Genomic DNA, 21,442 nt, shown 5'->3' with positions numbered 1-21,442 from the left:
TTAAATGGTTAACTCATAAATCCCACTTATTAAAAGCTAGGGCTCCCTTTAACTATGCTATTATTTCACTTAGTAAAACTGTATTCTATGTTCAGTTCTATAACTCTCCCATGACTATCGTGTTTGCATTATGGAATAACAGGATCCAGGTTTACCCTCCCACCTTAAAAAACCTAAAAAAAAAAAAAAAAGAAGAAAATAAAGGAAGATTTTTAGGCTTGGGACAACAAAGGCCGGACAGGGCAGTGATCTCTGAATGAAAGAAAGCAAGCAAGATGTAATGCCTGGAGAGTTTCCAGGTTGCAGCAAAAGAGGAGGAACCCAGACAGATCCCAGCAATCTCCAGGAATTGAGGAGACAGAGTCGGAAGTGTAGGAAGCTGGGCAGAAGAATACCACAGAAGGGGAAGATTTGGAGAGCTGCAGTATGTTCCCTTCAGTTCTTTATTTAGCTCACTGCTTACTGATCAGTATATGTGTGTGAGAAAGTTAGAGGTGGAGAAAAAATGATCAGAAAGGAGTAGGGGCAACAGTCCCGTAGGGGTCACAGAAGGCTGCTAGGAACTGTTCATGTTTCCCCAGCCAAGAGAAAGCCCTCTTAACATATGGGGCATCCAGTGACCCTCAGAAGGGTGTTGTTTCAGCAATGAGGACTAATTAGCCTGAGACTACAGTCTGTTATGGACCCATCTTACAAAGCTTTGAAAGAAAGCCTCAAATCAAATTGTTTCAAATAATGATGTTATTTGAAGAATAGCCCACAGAGTAGCTGGAAGAAAGCCCAAGATACTCAGGTGCGTGCAGAAATCTCCAGGACCTACGAACATAAAATTCACAATGTCTGAGATCCAATAAAAATTACCAGACATAGAAAGAGACAGGAAAATATAGCCTATAATGAGAAGAAAAGAAAGATCAACTGATAGAAACAAAGCCAGAAATGACACAGATGAAGTCAGTAAAGATGTTAAAACAGCTATTATAAAAAATAAACTCCAGATATTCAGAAAGATAGATAAAGGTATGACTGTGTCACAGAAAACCATTGAAGATATTAAAAAGGCCCAATTGATACACTGAGATGAAAAATATATTAGATAGAATTAACTGAAGATTAGATGCTACAGAAGAAAAGATTAGTGAACTTGAAAAACATGTAACTTTAAACATAGAAAAACATAGCATAGAAAACTATGCTAGTGATTCCTTGATTTATAACTTCTACATAGAATTCCAGATTCTTATATTCAGGTGACTACTTGACATCTAGTGTCTGGGTGACTCACAGGCATCTTGAACGGAGCATGTGTAAAACAGAGTGGATAATGTGCCTGCCCTCCATCGCTCCCTCATCTCAATAAATGGTAGTTCATCCTTTTAGTTGCCTGGGCCAGAAACCTTAGGTTTATCCTTCAGTTCTGTCACCATATCTAGTCCCTTAGCAAATCTTCTTGCTCATTTCTTTTTTTTTTTCTTTAAGATTTTTAAAAAATTTTATTTATTTGACAGAGAGATCACAAGTAGGCAGAGAGGCAGGCAGAGAGAGATGGAGAAGCAGGTTCCCTGCTGAGCAGAGAGCCTGATGCAGGGCTCAATCCCAGGACCCTGAGATCATGACCTGAGCTGAAGGCTGAGGCTTAACCTACTGAGCCACCCAGGTGCCCCTTCTTGCTCATTTCTTTCAAGTCTTTACACATCTCTCACCTCTCAGTGACACTTTCCCTAGCTCTCTAAATTTGCATACCTTCCCTCAAACCCTCTTGTGCCCTTACTTTGTTTTTACTCCTTAGCACTTGTCATTATCTAATGTAACATATTTTTACTTACGTGTTTTATGTATTATCTGTGATCATTAGAATACCAGCTTTATGAGAGTGGAGATTTTATCTGTCTTACAGTTAAATATTTCCTCAAAGCTTAGAACAGTGCCTTATATGGCAGGTGCTTAGTAAATAAATGAAACATAGTCCCTTAACCAAAACATTTCTTTTATTCAGTCATTTACTTATTAATTATTCAGCATTATAGGAATCTCTCAGTTGCTATTTTTTGAGTGAATGAAGTGAGTACCTACTGTTTGTCAAGCTGTTTTAATTATTGATGATACAGAAGTGGGGGAAAAAAAACCCATATAAATTTGGGGCACCTGGGTGGCTCAGTCATTAAGCAGCTGCCTTCAGCTCAGGTCATGATCTCAGGGTCCTACAATTGAGCCCCACATTGGGATCCCTGCTCAGCAGGGCGTCTGCTTCTCCCCCTCCCTCTCCCCCTGCTCGTTTGCATGCACCGTCTCTCTCACACATAAGTACAATCCTAAGAGAAAAAAAAAAACAACCCACAAGTTCTGATTAAAGGACCAGCAACTGGAAGTACTTAATTGTATGATAGACTTATCAAAAAATGACATAAAAGAAGTAGTATGTGAATATGGATGCAATTTAGATGGTTCAAAAGATGAAGAGAAACATTCCAAGTGGAGGAACATTAAGAGAAAAGGAAAACTGGGAGATGAGTATTGATGTTTAGGAAGACCAGTCTCCCTAGACCAAAGGCTTATATTAGTGATTCCTTCATAGAGTCAGCAAATACCACATGAACAATGAATATGTGGCAAGTGCTAAGCTAGGTGCTGTCCAGAAGCTGTGTCCTCAGTGGGGGAAACATGTAAGCTGCAGAACAGAGTATCAGTTATTCTGATCCAGGACTGCCCTGGACTCTGTCTGTGGAAGGCAGTATAGCAGCTTCTACCCTTTTCTGAAGGGCAACTACTAGGAGGTGGTACTTAAACCCTCATTTCAAATCCACATGACAGCCCAGGACATGGGACTGGGGGGGTGATCTGAAGAACTGTGGAAAAAGAGCTGCAGAGCAGGGCTTTATCTGGAAAATTGCCACAGGAATCAGGAAGCCAGTTGAGGGGCGCCTGGGTGGCTCAGTGGGTTAAAGCCTCTGCCTTCAGCTCAGGTCATGATCCTGGGGTCCTGGGATCGAGCCCCACGTCGGGCTCTCTGCTCCGCAGGGAGCCTGCTTCCTCCCCCCTCCCCTCTGCCTGCCTCTCTGCCTACTTGTGATCTCTCTCTCTCTGTCAAATAAATAAAAAAATCTAAAAAAAAAAAAAAAAAAAAAAGCCAGTTGAGGCAGAAAAGACAACAATGGAAAGGGGAAAAACAGTAGTATGTGGTCTTATAATAGAGACAGGAAGGCTATCCAGAGAGTCAGGAGTGGTCAGAACTGCAGCAAATAAGTCAAGAATAGAAAATGAGAGAGAGTAATTGAACTTGATGAGAAAATAATCCCTAGAAAACCTTCATATTTGCTATTTTAGGGGAGTGGTTAGGAACAGAAACCAAATTGCAGCATCGACCTATAAGACGGTTTTGAATAGGGTGCCTGGGTGGCTCAGTTGTTAAGCATCTACCTTTGGCTGAGGTCATGATCCCAGGGTCCTGGGATTGAGCCCCGAATGGGGCTACATGGTCAGCAAGAAGCCTGCCTCTCCCTCTCCCACTCCCCCTGCTTGTGTTCCTCTCTATCCAAAAAAAAAAAAAAAAAAGACATTTTCGAATAGATACCATGGCCGTAAAGCAAAGAATTATATTTTATGTGTGAGCTGTTACCACTCCACATGGCTTTATGGAAGAGCTATTAACAATTTGTTCTTCTTGTCTTACCAGCTTAATTACTTCTAGTGATTTACTGAAAACTATCAAATTTAACTTAATGGCTATCAGTTGACTGCACGATTCACTTCGGTTTTTTGTCAGAAGCATTAAGTGTTGGGACGCCTGGGTGGCTCAGTTGGTTAAGCAGCTGCCTTCCGCTCAGGTCATGATCCCAGCGTCCTGGGATCGAGTCTCACATCGGACTCCTTGCTTGGCAGGGAGCCTGCTTCTGCCTCTGCCTGACACTCTATCTGCCTCTGCTTGCTCTTGCTCCTCTCTGACAAATAAATAAATAAAATCTTAAAAAAAAAAAAAAGAAGAAGAAGTATTAAGTGTTATTTCTAGAATACTATCTAACCCTTCAATGGCAGTGCCAGGACTACTCTGGTCGTTGTTCTTAACCATCATCACATTACTGGGCCCAACCTTGTCACTGTCTATGAAGGACAGACTGTTTTCCTTCTCCAGTGTAGGGAAGAACCCAGTTCTCCCTACCGTGTGTTTCTTCCCTGTGGATCTCATTTACTTTTACACAGAACACTTCACTTCTGACACTTCTGGTCACCATTCGTGTGGAGGTTTTCCCCCACCACAAGGAATTCTCTGCAATACCACCTGGCTGTCCTACAGTTTCACTTGACTCTGACACATCCACCTGGAGATAGCATTGGATCCCACAGATTAAGGCTCATTCGTACAAGAAGGTCCCCCCCAGGCCCCTGCCACGTACATACTTCAGATGCCAGCCATGAGGCCAGGCATCTGTAGCCAGCTATAGAACAGAAGTTCTAGCAACCCCCCTCTTTGGGTTTAAGACTTGCTTAAAGAACTCAGGGAAGCATTTATATTTATCATGTTATTAAAGGGTATAATAAAGGATACAGATGAACAACCAAATGAAGAGCTATGTATAGAGCAGGGTCTGGGAGGGTCCCAAGCGTAGGAGCTTCTGTCCCTGTGGAGTTGGGGTACATCACGCTCTCAACGTGGCTGTACTTGACAGCCTGGAAGCTGTCCGAACCCCACACTTTGGGATTTTATGGAGGGTTCATTATGAAGGAATGATCAGTGATCAATCATCAACTCCTTCGGGAGCTGGATTCCAGACTGCTAATCATGAGTTGGTCTTTCTGGTGACCAGCCTGCATGCGGGAGCCTACCCACAGGCGCCTCATTAGAACAAAAGACACTCTTGTCACCCAGGGAATCACAAGGTTTTCAAGAACCCTGTGTCAGGAACAGAGGTAAAAACCAGTACTGTAGTAAGAGATGCTCTTAGCGTTCTTACAACTTAGGAAATGACAAGGGGTTTAGGAACTTTGTGTAAGGGACTGGGGTAGAGACCAATAATGTATCTTTTCTTATCTCACACTATCTTTTTATCAATGCAGGAAACCAAAGATAAACTCAAAGAAACAACAACAAAGCTAACTCAAGCAAAGGAAGAAGCTGATCAGATAAGAAAAAATTGTCAGGATATGATAAAAACATATCAGGTATGCTTAACTTTTCAAATAGATTAGTAACAAAATTGCACCAAATGTCAGTACTCTTGCTTCATTAATGTTTTGTATCTGTAATATTTGAAGTGTGGAATAGATTTGGTAGGGCAGTTAAATAAATGGTAGGTTATTTCCTGTGGTAAAGTACTTGCATCTTAACTAGAGATCTTATTAGAGAAGTTTTTAACCAAATAAAAACACTAGAAAATATCAGCAGAATGAAGAATACAAGGAAATGTGTAACCTAAAACCCATTCTGTATTATGTTATATATCTTAGGTGCTATTCTTGTTCATGAAGAATTGACATATTTAAAATCTTTGAGTACTAGTAATTTTTAAATACCTAAGGTATACATTTCACAATTTATAAACTTAACTGCGAATGCCTTCACTTTCCAAAGTGTAAAACTTTAAAAATCCAGCCCCACATTTTCATTTCCTTGCCATTAGGAGTCAGAAGAAATTAAATCCAATGAGCTTGATGCCAAGCTTAGAGTCACAAAAGGAGAACTTGAAAAACAAATGCAAGAAAAATCCGACCAGCTAGAGGTGAGTGGCTTTGTTCTTTTCATACCCTGAATTGGGCAATAAATACAGAGGGAGAGAAAGAATGAGTGGTGTCACCCACTTTGAAGGCCTTTTTGAAGGAATAGGCAATAAATTTTAGGTCTTGTTTAGTACATAATGACTTGTGGTTTCTTTTAAACCTTTTAAAAGATGCATCACGCCAAAATAAAAGAACTGGAAGATCTGAAGAGGACGTTTAAGGAGGGTATGGATGAACTACGAACACTGAGAACAAAGGTAAGGAAATCTCTAGTCTTGATTTCAGAGGAAGGGTAAATATCTTTAATTTTAGATTCCTTCTGATTTTTTAAGTGTTGGGGAAACACTTTCATTCTGAAAGAAAGAACTCAGAGGAGTAGAATACCAATTTCCTAACAGTAAAATGGACTCTTTGTTGAAATGAAAATGTCTTCCACTTTGGTCCCTTTGAAGTATTTGCCAGACATTCCTGTTTTATAGCACGTTTGCTGTTTCTGTCACTTTTCCTGGGCCCCTAATGCAAGGCAGTCTTCCGGCAAATTAATTGGTGAGGTAGTTGGACTTTAGAAATGTTATGTGACAGAAAATAATAGACTTTATATTTCTCCTGTATAGTCTTGTACAGTTTTAATTTCTAACCATCTAGTATAGTGTTCATTGCAAAAATAGCATTCCTTTTAATATGAATGTGAAATATCATTGTATATCATTCATTTCTTTAGAAATAGGCTTTTAAGTTTCCACCTTGAATTTGCCATCATTTAATAATTTTCAGAGTGTCCTTCATGAGCCTTTCCATGTGTTCTCTGTGCCAGTTCTTTGAGGTAGATGGGGAAGGTATATCTTGTTTTCAGGTGAGGATATGGTGATTCAGCAAAAATAATGTGACACGCTAAAACTCCTGTGACTAAATCACAAGAAATCAGAGACTGAGCCCCAGGACTGTTAACGTCCCACTACATTTTCTTCACATTAATTAATCCTGTTCCAGAATTTAGCATAGTTGTTTTTTGTTTTGTTTTGTTTATTTAAGCAAGAGCAAGAACGAGTGCGCAAGCATGTGAGTGGTGGGGGAGGGGTAGAGGGAAAGAGAAGGAAAGAATCTTAAGCAAGCTGCTCACACAGTACGGATCCCGATGTGAGGCTCAGTCTCACAACCCTGAGATCAGGACCAGAGCCAAAATCAAGAGTCTGATGCTTAACTGACTGAGCCACCTGGGAGCCCCTAGCTTGGATTATTAATATATAATCACTAATGAAGTAATTAAGGAACAAGAAAATACTGTTGATAGTCTACTTTGGTTTTGATATTGATAGGTGAAATGTCTAGAAGATGAACGATTAAGAACAGAAGATGAGTTATCCAAATATAAGGAAATTATTAATCGCCAAAAAGCTGAAATTCAGAATTTATTGGACAAAGTGAAAATTGTGGATCAGATACAGGAGCAGCATCAAAGGTATAAACCGAGCAACTTGTGTTTTATGCTAATCAATGGGATTTTTAATACTATCTCAAGATTCTGTTATTAAATGTAATTATTACATTAAACAAGAATAGTTTTATAATTTTACTAGCTAAAAAATTTAAAATTCCTAAAAAAAAAAAATTTAAAATTCCTGTTTTCATTTGAACTTTTTGGGTTATCTTTGAAGTTCCTATTACGGCTTCTAAAAATCAAAGTTTATATTCACTAAGTATTGGAAGTAGTGATTTATAAAACAATGGATTTTAGTTTCTTAATCCATTCTTTAATGTTCAAATTATGCTACTTACAGTACTTATTTCTAAAAGGTAGATATATATGTATATGTGTATCTTTGTGTGTATTGTAGCGCTAGGTCAGGAGCTGACATTATTCATTGGCTTCTTGTAGAGCCATTTAGCTAAACTCTACTCATGACATCACCTGGCAGAGCCTGGATTGAGCCTGAATCCAAATACCTTCTTTTTCATATCGTACCAAAGGCTGCTGCTCAGTATTCCTAAAAATCCTCACCATATCCAGGTTGGTGCTGTGATAAATCCATGGTTAGCAACCTCAACTGGAAATGTTAAATGACCTCTAGTCATACCGTATTTTCTAGTCAAAGCCTCTCCCCCACCTTGAAGCATCTATTCCAGACATTCCTTCGTTGTTCACACTTCTGGTCTCCCTCTCCTCAGTATTTACTCTTGGCAGGAGGTTACCTCTTTTTTACTTCACAGGAGAAATGGGAGCTGCAGGTAACTGTTCATACAACCTCCTTCTGTCTGTTTTATGAACTTGCATCTGCAACCATTCTTCTTTCTCTTCTGTTGTTATGGAATAAATGTTCCTGTTCCCTGTAAACGGAACTGCTCTCTCTACTTCTGTGGATCCCAAGCTCTTTTGCCTTCTCGGGGTCTTCCTGGATTATTTCTTCTTTATCCTTTATCTCTTACTTCTCTCTACTTTTTGTTTTTCTACATTTTGTTATTAGAAATGTCAAAACTGCTGTGATGTTCCCCCACTTTTTTCTGTCCTTCAGAGCCAAACATCGTTGTAGAATCTATACCCCTCCTCCATGCTTTCACTTCCTTTGTCTCTCTTTCCCTCTTCACTTCAGCCGAGCTTCTACCCAAGATCCCATTAAAAGCTGCTAATGCCTCCTTAAATCTAGCAGATGCTTCTTGGACTAAGCCTTGCTTGAATTTTCAGTATTAAAACCATTAAGCCCATTATCTTTCTTAACATTGTCTGTTCCTTTGGCTTTATATCATGCTTTCCTGGTGTTCCTCCCCACTTTCTGGCCACTCCTTTTCTCAGTCTCCTTGGCAGCCTTCTCTTTGTCATATACCTATTTTGTTACTATTTTGTCATACCCTGAGTGGTCCTAACTATTCCTGTAGTGTGCTACAGGATCTTCAAATCATTATCTTCAGCCCTTTTGGCTCAGCCCTAGACATACAAGTGTCAAAAGCACTTCAGACTTTAACATGTCCCAAACTGATTCATCCGTCCCACCCGTAAATACACTCCTCTGAGGTTCCCAAGATGAGTGATGAGTGCAGCATCCACATGATTTTCCAGCCCAGGAACCTGCTCATCCTCCTTGGTTCTTCTCTCCTTCCCCTCATACATCTAACCAGTCACAGAGTAGTATTGGTGCTAACTCTTCAGTATCTTTCAAGTTCATTTATTTTTCACACCCCCACCGCTGCTGCCATTGTCGTTTCATCTGGAAAACTACCACAGCTTCTGGGTTTTGTTGAGGTTTTTGTTTTGTTTTGTTTTTTGCTTCCCTTGTAATCCATTTCCTACACTGCAGTTAGCATAATCTTTTTTTTTTAAAGATTTTATTTATTTATTTGACAGAGATCACAAGTAGGCAGAGAGGCAGGCAGAGAGGCAGGCAGAGAGGCAGGCAGAGAGATGGGGGAAGCAGGCTCCCTGCTGAGCAGAGAGCCCGATGTGGGGCTCGATCCCAGGACCCTGAGATCATGACCTGAGCCGAAGGCAGAGGCTTTAACCCACTGAGCCACCCAGGCGCCCCAGCATAATCTTTTTAAAAAGAAATCTTAAAACCTTTCAGTGCTTTCGCATTGCCTCAAGGACTGTCCAGTAAGTTCAGATGCCACGGCATGATTTTGAAAGAGCATCAGTGACCTTGCTTCTCCCTCTGTGCCTTCCCTTTTTGCACTCTTGGGTTTCAGCAATAGTTGTTTCCAAATGTGGATTGGTTGTCTTCTGTGAGCATGTGCTGTGTTAAGTGCTGGGAATATAGTGCCCTCCTAATCTTCATCAGCGTGGAACATGTGTTTGTTAGTGCCAAGAAGAAAGTCATTCTCCTTCCCTCCTAGAGCTAGCACATCCTGTTTCTTGTACCTGGGACATATTTTGTCATTCCGCTCACTCCTACTTTTTCTTCAGATCAGGAAGTAGCAAACTGTGGCCCATGAGCCAAATCCAGCCCATTTCCTTTTTTTGTAAATAATTTTTTTTTGGAACACAGCTACTCTCATTCCTTCATGAATTATCTGTGGCTGCTTTCACACTGCAGCAGCAGGGTTGAACGCTTGCTGCAAAGACGATATGCTGTAGAAACTTAAATTGTTTACTGTCTAGGCCTTTTACAGGAGAAGTTTGCTAGCCCCTACTTTATTAGTTTAAACATCGCTTATACTAGGTTAGGCAACCCACTCTGCTTTCATCTTCAAAAACGTTTTATCACCTATGTAATTTCCTTACTTGACTGAAAGCAGGGCCTATGTCAGTCCTACTTATACTCGCAGCTCTTAGTTTCTAGCATATATTAATAGGTAGTCCTACAAATCCAAATAAATAATTTGGATGAATAAAAGTACCTTTATAAAGTATTTTATTAGATGGAAATCCCAAACCCATTAATGTAATGTCTTTTAGTAGTTTATTTTTTCTTAAGTATAAACTTTGTTTTTTAGAGGTAAACAAGAAATTGAAAATTTGAAGGAAGAAGTGGAAAGTCTTAATTCTTTGATTAATGACCTACAAAAAGACATCGAAGGCAGTAGGAAAAGAGAATCTGAGTTGCTGCTATTTACAGAAAAGCTCACTAGTAAGAATGCACAACTCCAATCTGAATCCAATTCTTTGCAGTCACAATTCAATAAGCTTTCCTATAGTGAAAGTCAGTTACAAAGTCAATGTGAACAAATGAAACAGACAAATACTAATTTGGTAAGTATACATTTACATTTAACTTTTAAAGCAACCTACAAGAAGCACAAATTAAATTTTCCTGTTAGCATAACCAACTGGTAGTTAAGTTGAACTCTTTTTTTTTTTTAATTGGTCTGATTTTCTGGCAATTTCAAATGCTGTGAGAAGTGTCAGTTTTTCCTTCCAACTGGTTTAGAGTGTTCTTTTTCCCTCCTATTTATATAATTTATAACAAAATACCTCCTTAAAATGCTTATGAAAAAGTGTTTCACTTTTGAATATAAGAAAACCATGGTTTTTGTCTTTAGTAACTGGAATTACTACATATGTGTGTGTGTATAAAAAAAGATTTATTCATTTATTTTAGAGAATGTTCATGTGAGAGGGGAGGGGCAGAGGGAATGAATCTCCAGCAGACTCCCACTGAGTACGGAGCCTGACACAGAGCTCCATCTCATGACCCCGAGATCGTGACCTGAGCCAAATCAAGAGTTGGACGTTTAACTGATTGAGCCACGTAGGCACCCCTGGAATTACTATATATTTTTTAAAGTATTTCAAATTTCTATATTTTTATAGTTTAAAACAGTTTAATATTTCTGAGTTATCAGAGTATCTTCAAGTTACTCATGAAAATAATTTGAGATGTTAGTCCAAAATAGAGACCTCTGACATAGACTGTTTTGCATGTATAAAATGGCAGATGTGTTAATATGCCCCCTGCGTTCCTATATAAGGAATGTGAGGAGTGTGGGAAACAACACCTGGTAAGGAGCAATTCTGAAGGAATCTACCATCCTATTTTCAGGTTCTGAACTAGGAGTGGTAATGGAAACAAACAGGTTTTAAAATTGGTGTTTTTTGTTTGATCTTATTTGATATTTAGGAAAGTAGATTGTCGAAAGAGGAAGAACTGCGAAAAGAGGAGGTCCAGACTCTGCAAGCAGAACTCACCTGTAGACAAACAGAGGTTAAAACATTGAGTACCCAGGTCGAAGAACTAAAAGATGAATTAGTGACCCAAAGACGTAAACATGCCTCCAGTGTCAAAGATCTTACCAAACAACTCCAGCAAGGTATAATATTCTTGAATACTTAGACCGTAATGTTGCATCATTTAGTCATTAAGGATTTATAGAAAAAATATATTTTACACCAGGTTCTACCACACTGATTAGTGCTGTATGTTCTTAATGTATTAATGTTTATAAACCAAGTCGTTAAACCTCTTAGAGTTCCATGAATAGTTTATAACGTAATCTTCTTTAAAGGACATTTATTCACAAAATCCCAAAATGTGAAAGTTGGGAATATACTTGAGGGCAGTAGTGTCTCAACTTTTTTGATCACATACTTCAATCTGTAAAAAGTATTTAAGCATTTGTTCTCAGATTTATATATATTTGTTTATAAATCTTAAATGTATCTCTCTACCTTAAAAAAACCATGAAATATAGAATCTGATTAAAATAAATGTAGTAAAAATAAATAAAAATTAAAAAAAAAACAGAATCTTTTCAAAGATCAGATGAAATGCAAGTGGAAGTGGAAGTTCAGTACTTTCTCCCCACACGTGCACCGAGTTGTTTTGTGCGGCACCTCGGGTACCTGCGCCCACCTTACCGACCTCTACCTTGGAGATCGTTGAGCCCTAACCTACTTCATCTCAGAGGAAACTGAGACCCAAACAGATTACGAATGACCCGAACACAAGGATTAATAGCTGGGACTGGAACCCAGATTTCTTTCATTTAAAAATTTAATTTGCTGTGTGCTTGGATACAAAGATGCCTAAGATATGTATTCTAACTTCCTAATCTCCACTATTCTCACTACTTTGTGTTAAAATAGGGTGAAATATAATATTAAGAGATTTAGCATTTACTTAATATGAATATATTCAGATGTTTGCCATAAGGGTTCAGTTTGTTTTTATAGCTATAATTGAAGGGAAATTTCTGGTATCATAGAGATCATTTAAATCCATCAGGACTCTGAACATTAGATTGCTGTGTCTAAGTGATGTCATCATAGTGTTTCTGTGTATTTTGTATTTGACCTGTACATTTCTAAATATCATTTTATATGAATGACAGCTATAACCTCCTATCTAAAGTATGTATTCCACAAATTTCTCTTGTGTTTAAGCAATTTTTGCCTGAATGATTTTAGCAATTAAAATCAGAAATGGTGGGGCAAATGGTCATAATTATCACAATAATTTGTTTCTTTTTTCTGTAGCACGAAGGAAATTAGATCAGGTGGAGAATGGAAGCTATGATAAAGAAGTCAGCAGCATGGGGAGTCGTTCTAGTTCATCAGGTAAAAAACTTCTGGTTTCAGTTGTTATCTAGTGACTGATTGTAAAAAGAAGTAGCATTTTTTTGTGTTAGGAAGTGTTGATATGCTTTTTTTTTTTCCATTTTGAGTTATAAAAAGTATTATTTCTAGTTAAATAAGTTCTCATCATTATCCAGAGTTTCATATTTGTCAAGGGGTTCTAGATGATCTGTGTCCCTACCTCCTCTTATCTTACCCACTGCTTCTTTAAAATTCTTTGTGACAATTTCCTTTTCCATTTTGAAATTTAATTTGTATCCATCCATATAGAGAGATTTGTTATAACAAGGTCTCTTTTTTTACTTTTGTATTTTTTTTTTAAGATTTTATTTATTTGATAGAGACACAGTGAGGAAGGGGAATACAAGCAGAGGGAGTTGGAGAGGGAGAAGCAGGCTCCCCACTGAGCAGGAAGCCCAATGTGGGTCTCCATCCCAGGACTCTGGGATCGTGACCTGAGCCGACGCTTAACGACTGAGCCACCCAGGCACCCCTTCTGTATTACTTTTTAACACCTGAAAACTAATGAGATGATCAATATAGATCAAGATTTTTTATATATACATGTATGTTTACATCTTTTGGCTTTTCCCATGGTAGATACGTCTGTGCTCTGAAGTGAAAATGGAGTCCATAAAATTATGATTCATATCATTGTGGAAATGGTAATTAGCAAAATATCAGTGTATTTGTCATTTTGGATTGCCAGGAATCATGCCAAGCACTTTAAACATATTATTTACTCTACAGAATAGTCCTGTGAAGTGTTACAGTTTGCATTTTAGTGATGAGGAAACAAAGGTTCAGAATGGTTACATGACTTGCCCCAAATCCACAGTGACAGAACTCTCAGACTCTGGAGTCCTTGCATGCCATGACACTACACTTTCTCCCAGGAGTTGCACACTGGGGCAGGGAGGAACATCAACTGTTAGAGTAGTGGGAAAATCGCATAGTAGAAAGAACATGGGTTGAAGCTCCACATAAGTGTGTAGAACCCAGGTCTGTCATTTATTAGTGTGTGACGTTGGATAGGGTATATCACTGTCTTAAATCTACAAAATGGAGTTGAGAAAAGACAATGTTTGTAGGATAAAGAGGATCAGAAATTTTTCTCAACTGATGTTGATGAAAGTAATAGTAGCTAACATTTACTGAGTGCTTATATGCACTGTTCTAAGCACTTCACATATAAGAATCCTAGGAGGTAAATAATAATATTCCCATTTTAAGATGAAGTGACCAAGGCACAGAGAGTTAAATAACTTGTCCGATGTCACATAGCTAGAAAGTAGAGGAGTGGGATTCGAGCCTAGGGAGACTAGTTTCAGAACTTAACCCGCTTGCTGTGTTCTGTCTTCTCTGTCTGTCTTTGGCTCTCAGTTTCACTTCAGACTTCTTCTTCTTACTTTTTATTTATTTATTTATTTATTTGACAGAGAGAGAGAGAGATCACAAGTAGGCAGAGAGGCAGGCAGAGAGAGAGGAAGGGAAGCAGGCTTCCCGCCGAGCAGCAAGCCCGACGCAGGACTCGATCCCAGGACCCTGGGATCATGACCTGAGCTGAAGGCAGCGGCTCAGCCCACTGAGCCACCCAGGCGCCCCGTCTTCTTCTTACTTTTGCTTGAGTTTCTTCTTTCTTTCGCTGCTTCCTCATCCTGATCCTGAGAGACATAATAGGCCCTTTTGGTACTTCTGTCATTCATTTATTCAGAAATAAGAACTCAGGCCAGGTATGACTTGTGTTCTGTGCCCGACTCTGTTAGATCGCATATTTGCAGGTTATACTAGAAGAAATAGTATGTGACATTAGCAGATGACTCTAGACTGAGTACAATATCTAAACTGATTTTTTTTTTTTCTTCAGGGTCCCTCAATGCTCGAAGCAGTGCAGAAGATCGATCTCCAGAAAATACCAGGTCATCAGTAGCTGTGGATAACTTCCCAGAAGTGGACAAGGCCATGTTGATTGAGAGGATCGTTAGGCTGCAAAAAGCACATGCCCGGAAAAATGAAAAGATAGAATTTATGGAGGATCATATCAAACAACTGGTGGAAGAAATTAGGAAAAAAACTAAGTATGTATTATTATAACACAATCTGTGTTTGAAATACCATTACTTATATAAATTTGCTATTTTCAAAATTAATCATATCAAGAGCCAGTCTTTCAAAAAATAATTCTAAATTTAGTCATTCAGTTCCTAGTCTATTATTGTTCACTTACTATGTTCTAGGTTTTGGGAATACAGAGATGAAAGAAAACACAGGTCTTTAAGGTGATCTGTAGTTCAATAGATCTTAGTTTTGTTTTGTTTCGTATTTTTTAAAGATTTATTTATTTACTTGACAGAGAGAGAGAGCGAGCGAGCTCGAGAAGGAACATAAGCAGGGGGCATGGGAGAGGGGCAGGCTCCCTGCTCAGCAGGGAGCCTGATGTGGGAGTCGATCCCAGAACCCTGAGATCATGACCTGAGCCGAAGCCAGACGGTTAACCAACTAAGCCACCCAGGCGCTCCGATCTTTTATTTATTTTTTTTTTTTAGGATACTAAGATAACTTTGGCTTTAATAAGAGCACAGGTTTAGCTTTTGATTTTCATGACTGTGGCTCTTAGAGAGATCTGGGATTGTGGATTATCTTTCCTGTTGGGTAGGACATGGTGGGTAATTTATTGGGCACCTGGCAAGTACAAGATTCTGTGCCTGTGACTTAACAAAATTTCATTGATTTCTTAAAACTCAGGGACAAATAAATTAACTGGTGGTGTTCAGGTCAAGTCATTAAATGTTCCAGAGTCGCCATTAATCCAGTAGGTGACAGACCAAGAGCTGGGGATTTGGACCCAACTGGGACCAGTTCAGTGTGACCTAAAATCAAAAGCTGGATTCTCAAGCTCCCAGTAGTTGGGCACCAGGGGCCTCAAGCTAATAACTGGCCTTTTGAACGGTGACCTTCTGGACCTAGGGCGTCCTGGCCCCCGAGCGGGATGGTGCTGGCCTCCCTTGGGGTGGGCAGGATGCCTGGTCAGCACAGCCTGGAATCTGCTGTGTGGTGTGTCCCGTACAGGTTTAATTTGCTCTACTGTTCTTTGTTCTGGTACCATACATGAAACCTTACTTCTTCTCAGTTGCATTTATGAGATGCATTTTCATGCAGTTTTGTTTTCTGTTTTGTCCCCCTGCTAACTGGCCTCTGACATGGTTTTTTTGTTCATCTCACCTGTGGGTTCTCCATCCTGACCCTGTGGCCTGTAACCTTTCTTCCTCATCCCTCCAATAGCTTGTTCTTCCTTCCTGAGAGCTGGGCTCTCTGGGCCTTGGGACTTCTTTCCTGGTAAAAAGAAAAACAAGCAAAACAAAATTGCTGTGCAAAATTCCTTTTACAAATACTGTATTCTTTTAAGAGGTATTTTTTTATATATTGCAACTTTTTACCCATAATTTTTATTTTGAAATAATTTTAGGCTTAAAGAAAAGTTGGCCCATGACTTTTAAAAGAAAAAGGGGTGCCTGGGTGGCTCAGTCAGTTAAATGTCTGACTGGTGATTTCAGCTCAGGTCATGATCTCAGTGTCCTGAGATTGAGCCCTGTGCGGCCTCACCCTCTCCTACATCTCCTGCTCACACACACATGCATGTGCATGCGTTCTGTCTCTAAAATAAATAAATCTTCTAGGAAAATGAATGAAGTTCTAAGTTTAGTAACAAGAAAGTAGAAAATATTAACAAATGGAATAAAGAAATAATAAATAAAGAAATTACTCAAAAATATTTTGATTAGGAGCGCCTGGGTGGCTCAGTTGGTTGGGTGTCTGCTCTTGGCTGGGATGGTGGTCCTGGGATCTGCCCCGCTTCAGGCTCCATGCTCTGTGGGGAGCCTGCTTCTCCCTCTCCCTCTGCCTGCAGCTCCCCCCGGCTTGTGCTCTCTCTGTCAAATAAATAAAATCTTAAAAAAAATTTTTTTTTTAATTTTGATTAAAGTAATAAGGAAAGAACTAGAAAATCAATGTTTGTATATCTTTAATGTAAATACTATGTTGAACAAAAATGAGATTAAGACATCATCTGGGAGCACCTAGGTGGCTCAATCAGTTAAGTGCCTGCCTTCACCTCAGGTCATGATCCCAGAGTCCTGAGATAGAGCCCCGAGTGGGGCTCCCTGCACACCAGCGAGTCTGCTTCTTCCTTTCCCTCTGCCCCTCCCCTCTGCTTATGAGCACGCACTCTCTCAAATAAAATCTTAAAAAAAGAAAAAAAGATACCATGTGAATAAGAAAAATTATTTTCTAACATATTACTGTTATTAACCTAATAGGTACTTGTTTTATGCTAATCATCTTCATGCTTATGATTAGTTGACATGTAAATTTTAATGTTTTTAATTCTGCAAGTATATAACTGACAGTGTCATTTTATTTTGCAGAATAATTCAGAGCTACATTTTACGGGAAGAATCAGGCACACTTTCTTCAGAGGCATCTGATTTTAACAAAGTCCATTTAAGTAGACGGGGTGGAATTATGGCATCCTTATATACATCCCATCCAGCGGATAGTGGATTAACCCTGGACCTCTCTTTGGAGATCAACAGAAAATTACAGGCTGTTCTGGAGGATATGTTACTAAAAAATATTACTCTGAAGGTATCTATATTTCTCATTTACTTACCAGCCAGTAGGTAAGCATGGCATGACGGTGCCCCTCCTAGTGTGAGCCAGCCCGTAAATGGACTGGTTCTGTAATGCGAGGTAGCCATTTTACCTGGAGATAAAATTTTTGTGTTTTTCTTTAGCTAGTAAGGAAAGGAAGAAAGCAAAAAAGCAGCTTAGCTATTGGACAGTTGTTTATTTTGCAGTGGGGGGCCTTCGATGTGTATAGTTAGTTATAATTGATTGCTGAGACTCTATCTTAAGATTAAGACATTCATTTTCTTTTTTCTTTTTTTCTTTTTTTTTTTTTAAAGATTTTTTATTTTATTTGACACACAGAGATCACAAGTAGGCAGAGAGGCAGGCAGAGAGAGAGGGAGGAGGAAGCAGGCTCCCTGCTGAGCAGAGAGCCCAATGTGTATTTTCCAGCTTGACTTCTTGCAGCTTTTACCCAACCTGACTATTCTATTTGTGCTATGTTTGGGCCTTGATGGTTAGAAATAAAGTTGTAAATCTAGTAACAAATCTGTGCACTAAAATTTGCCGTAGCTTCGGTAAAGAGATTCCAGAATGGGCAGGTCTTATTACTGAAAACTGCCCCGCACCCAGTTTATGCCACAGAATGTTGAAGACTAATCCTCACCCCTTCAGTGTCAAAATTTAAGCAAAAACAGTTCAAACTGAATCCATAGACTTAGGATACTTAATAGTTGTTTTCTTTTCCCCTTTTTCTAATTGGTAAAGGAAAATCTGCAAACACTTGGAACAGAAATAGAACGTCTTATTAAACACCAGCGTGAACTAGAACAGAGGACGAAGAAAACCTAACACACAGCTCTTGGTCACTAAACAGACAAAAGCCACATAAGGAACAGGTGCCACTGCCCAGTATTGTTGGAAACTTTTCCCTGGTTTGTGTGTCAGCCAGTAAAAAATTGTTTTGCTTCATCTGTATAAAAAAAGTATCCTTTTACAATACGAACGCACTGCTGTGTATACTGTAAGAATAAGCTTTGATGGAATTTGTGTTTGTATAGGGACAGCCTGTCACTGAATCAGAACAGCTGAAATCGCGGATAGTCCTACGAAGTGCTGAACAGGACTACAAGGGCTTTTGAAAACCCCTTCTCCATATTTCTTCCTTTGAAAATATATGATGTCAAAAATGATTCAGCTTTTTAAAATTATGCATGAAAGGACACACGTTAATTATTCAGCAATAATGCTGTTTCTCCAACATGAAGAAAACTTGAAGTGATTAAAATTTTGTTTTACATTCCAGGATAACATTTGGTTGTATTTTAGGGATGCCATTGAGTCCTTAAATCTCTTAATTTTCATGGAAGCTAATAGGAGAGCCAGCTCTTGGTAGCTAACAGTGATCAGACATCGTATGCCTCTGTCAGGTTTCTTTATCCGTGCGAGGTACATTTTTTTCCGATTCAAACTGCTTGAGTTAATGTTGAGGTTTTTTTATTTTTCAGTTACACAAAATATGATTTTAAATAAGATGCTCACTTAGATTTGTGGACTTCAGTTGTATTTTAAAATGTGAAAGAGATTAGTCATTAGAATAGAAAGATGAATGATGAATTCTTTTGAACCTGAAATACTTTAGTTTTAGTGACATCAAGTATAAAGATAAATGTTTAAGATATTTATGAAGAACCAGTTCCTGAGAGAATCCAGCATATGGCTGTGTTAATCATTTCATTTGAATACCATTCTTTACCATTGATACAATTATATATTCCAATGGAGGGATCTTACAGTTCCCAAAGTGATATGTTTCAGTATATTTATTTAAAATATAAAATAATTATATCCCTGTAACCAAAGGAATTTTAGAGCCAAATTTGTGTATCCTGGTGGATTTTTACAATAATTATTTAAGACGTGCACCTAAATGTTGCCAGTCATAGTATCAATATTTCTACATCATTGGATTTTGTTCCTTCCTCTTGTAATTTGTCACTTACCATCATTTCTGAGTGTGATTTTTCACATTTCATTATATTCAGATCATTTCTGTAATAGGATACCTTGGCTAATACGCAGATGTTGCCCCAATTGTCACTTTTGTTTTAGGTCTTTGCATCCTTTTTTCTCTCAAGAGAAGTAAGCTTTGGGATGATGGTTTAAAAACCTTTAAGGAATTGTATGGCTCTAAAAGTTGGGCTCATGGTGGCAATATCCCTTTAATGTGTTTTAACATTTTTTTAAATCATTGTTTAAAACGATCATTTACAAAATTTTTACTAAGGATTCAATGCAGCATCTTATCTTTTCTGTATATCGAGTTATGTCTTGCCATTCAAAACCAAAATCTTTTCAGAATGAAGGTCTAAGTCCAAAAACATCTTTTTAAAATAGCTGTAAGAAGTGTTAGTCTTACCATAAGGTGTCTTGTTCTTTTTACCAACAATTTATCAAAATAAAGTAAGAGGGTAAGTGCAATAAAATTTGAATTACCTTCCCATGTTTCTAGACATACCACTGATATTCATAAAGACTAGAGTAGCCAACATAACTAAATTTCATAACTTCTGTGATAGAGGTTCATACACTACAATATTTGTTTTTTTCCTCCAAGACACAAAAATGTGCGAATGGAGACCAAATAGGGATCAGATCTATAGTGTCCTATGTCTATACACTTTTTAAAAATAAATACATTTTATTACATACAAAAGTGAAACATTCCAATATTAACATTTGTGCCACCACCGTTCATTTGGAGAAGTCAAATGGTGGCACTACTTTAGAGGAAAGCTATTATAAAAAATATTCTGACTTGCTGTTATTTTTCAAGCTATGGAAATTTTTGAAGAAAATGCTTTTATTTTCCTTTTGTTCTTCAGTTTCTACCATATCTTTTTGTGTATGGATTAGAATTGAGCAAAGTAATGTGCAAAGATGTGCATATATCAGATCTTTATACCAGTTCACAAAAAGCTCCTAATATAAGGATTTAGAGGGTCTGCTACTCTTAATATATTGAATATATGGAGAGAAGAATGGGTGTCTGGAAGAGGAAAATGGTCTGGATAAACCTGAGATCTGGGGCAAAATTTATATGTTCATTATTAGTTGTACACATCAGAGGTTGTTTTGGTTAGCACTATTTTGGTTTCTTTGAGCAGGAAATTATTTTTTGTGTGTGTACGTCTCTGTATGCTTTTCTAGGTTTTAATTTTGAAGTGAATTCTTACTGTGACTCCCTTTTTTTCCCATACACTTCAAACTTTAGCCTGCTAAGTGTTAAGGAATGAAAATAGTGGGTTTGAGCAAAGAAATGGGTTTGAACTTTGGTGTTTTGCTTTCTTTTTTAACTTTCTGTCGTCATCACCATTTAAAGTGATTTGTCTTGAATTAAGTTCTATCAGGCTACCACCATGTAGTTTATTCATTTAAAAAACACATGTATTGAAAACCTGCTATTGCCAGGCAGCATCCGGGTACTGTGATTTTCTTGGTGAGCAAATCAGAGCAGTTGCTGTCCTCCTGGTGCTGTGGTCTAGTGACAGTGGTGGGGAGGCAGTAGGAGCAGCTCTTGGAGCCTCTGTAGCTCGAAGCCAGCTGCTGGGGGAAGAAGGCCAATCCACTTGTGCAGGTGATGGCCCAGAAATCTCACTGTGGCATGAACTCTGGGAAATGAATCCTTGCTCTGGGGTATGCTGAGAGCAGATCACTGTTTTCACGATGGTCTACACATTCCCTAACTGTCAGAGTTTGATGTTTAATTATTCTTTAAGAAAAAAGAAAAAAAATCCAAAGACCGTCAAAAGGTATTTGATTTTTGCCATTTTAGTAAACTCTTAATGCCTACTTGATGCTCAAAGAGATTAATCATGTTTTAGTGTGTATTCCTAAACTTTGTTTTACCAGTATATTATTTTCCAAAGAGTTTTTTCATACAGATTTAGACCAAGATTTACTGGTAGAAAGAAACCAAAACATGGGGCGCCTGGGTGGCTCAGTTGGTTAAGCAGCTGCCTTCGGCTCAGGTCATGATCCCAGCGTCCTGGGATCGAGTCCCACATTGGGCTCCTTGCTTGGCGGGGAGCCTGCTTCTCCCTC

At 38.6% G+C, this 21,442-nt stretch overlaps 1 protein-coding gene across 1 annotated transcript in view; it reads left to right on the top strand.

Annotated features, from left to right (window-relative positions):
* The window catches only part of CCDC186 (coiled-coil domain containing 186), a 52,294-nt gene extending 30,972 nt beyond the window's left edge, over window positions 1-21,322 (top strand). The window contains exons 7-16 of the mRNA XM_047702058.1: window positions 5,053-5,157; window positions 5,616-5,714; window positions 5,883-5,969; window positions 7,029-7,171; window positions 10,135-10,390; window positions 11,259-11,448; window positions 12,614-12,694; window positions 14,580-14,790; window positions 17,137-17,356; window positions 18,107-21,322. Of these exons, the coding sequence (XP_047558014.1) occupies window positions 5,053-5,157; window positions 5,616-5,714; window positions 5,883-5,969; window positions 7,029-7,171; window positions 10,135-10,390; window positions 11,259-11,448; window positions 12,614-12,694; window positions 14,580-14,790; window positions 17,137-17,356; window positions 18,107-18,190 (1,476 nt within the window). The 3' untranslated portion in view covers window positions 18,191-21,322. The remainder of the gene's footprint in view (window positions 1-5,052; window positions 5,158-5,615; window positions 5,715-5,882; window positions 5,970-7,028; window positions 7,172-10,134; window positions 10,391-11,258; window positions 11,449-12,613; window positions 12,695-14,579; window positions 14,791-17,136; window positions 17,357-18,106) is intronic.
* Window positions 21,323-21,442: the final 120 nt, after the last annotated feature.

This window comes from Lutra lutra, chromosome 14, assembly GCF_902655055.1.
Source record: "Lutra lutra chromosome 14, mLutLut1.2, whole genome shotgun sequence".
Taxonomy (NCBI): domain Eukaryota; kingdom Metazoa; phylum Chordata; class Mammalia; order Carnivora; family Mustelidae; genus Lutra; species Lutra lutra.
The sequence above is the reverse complement of the archived record's forward strand: the minus strand, read 5'-3'. Positions and strand labels throughout refer to the sequence as shown.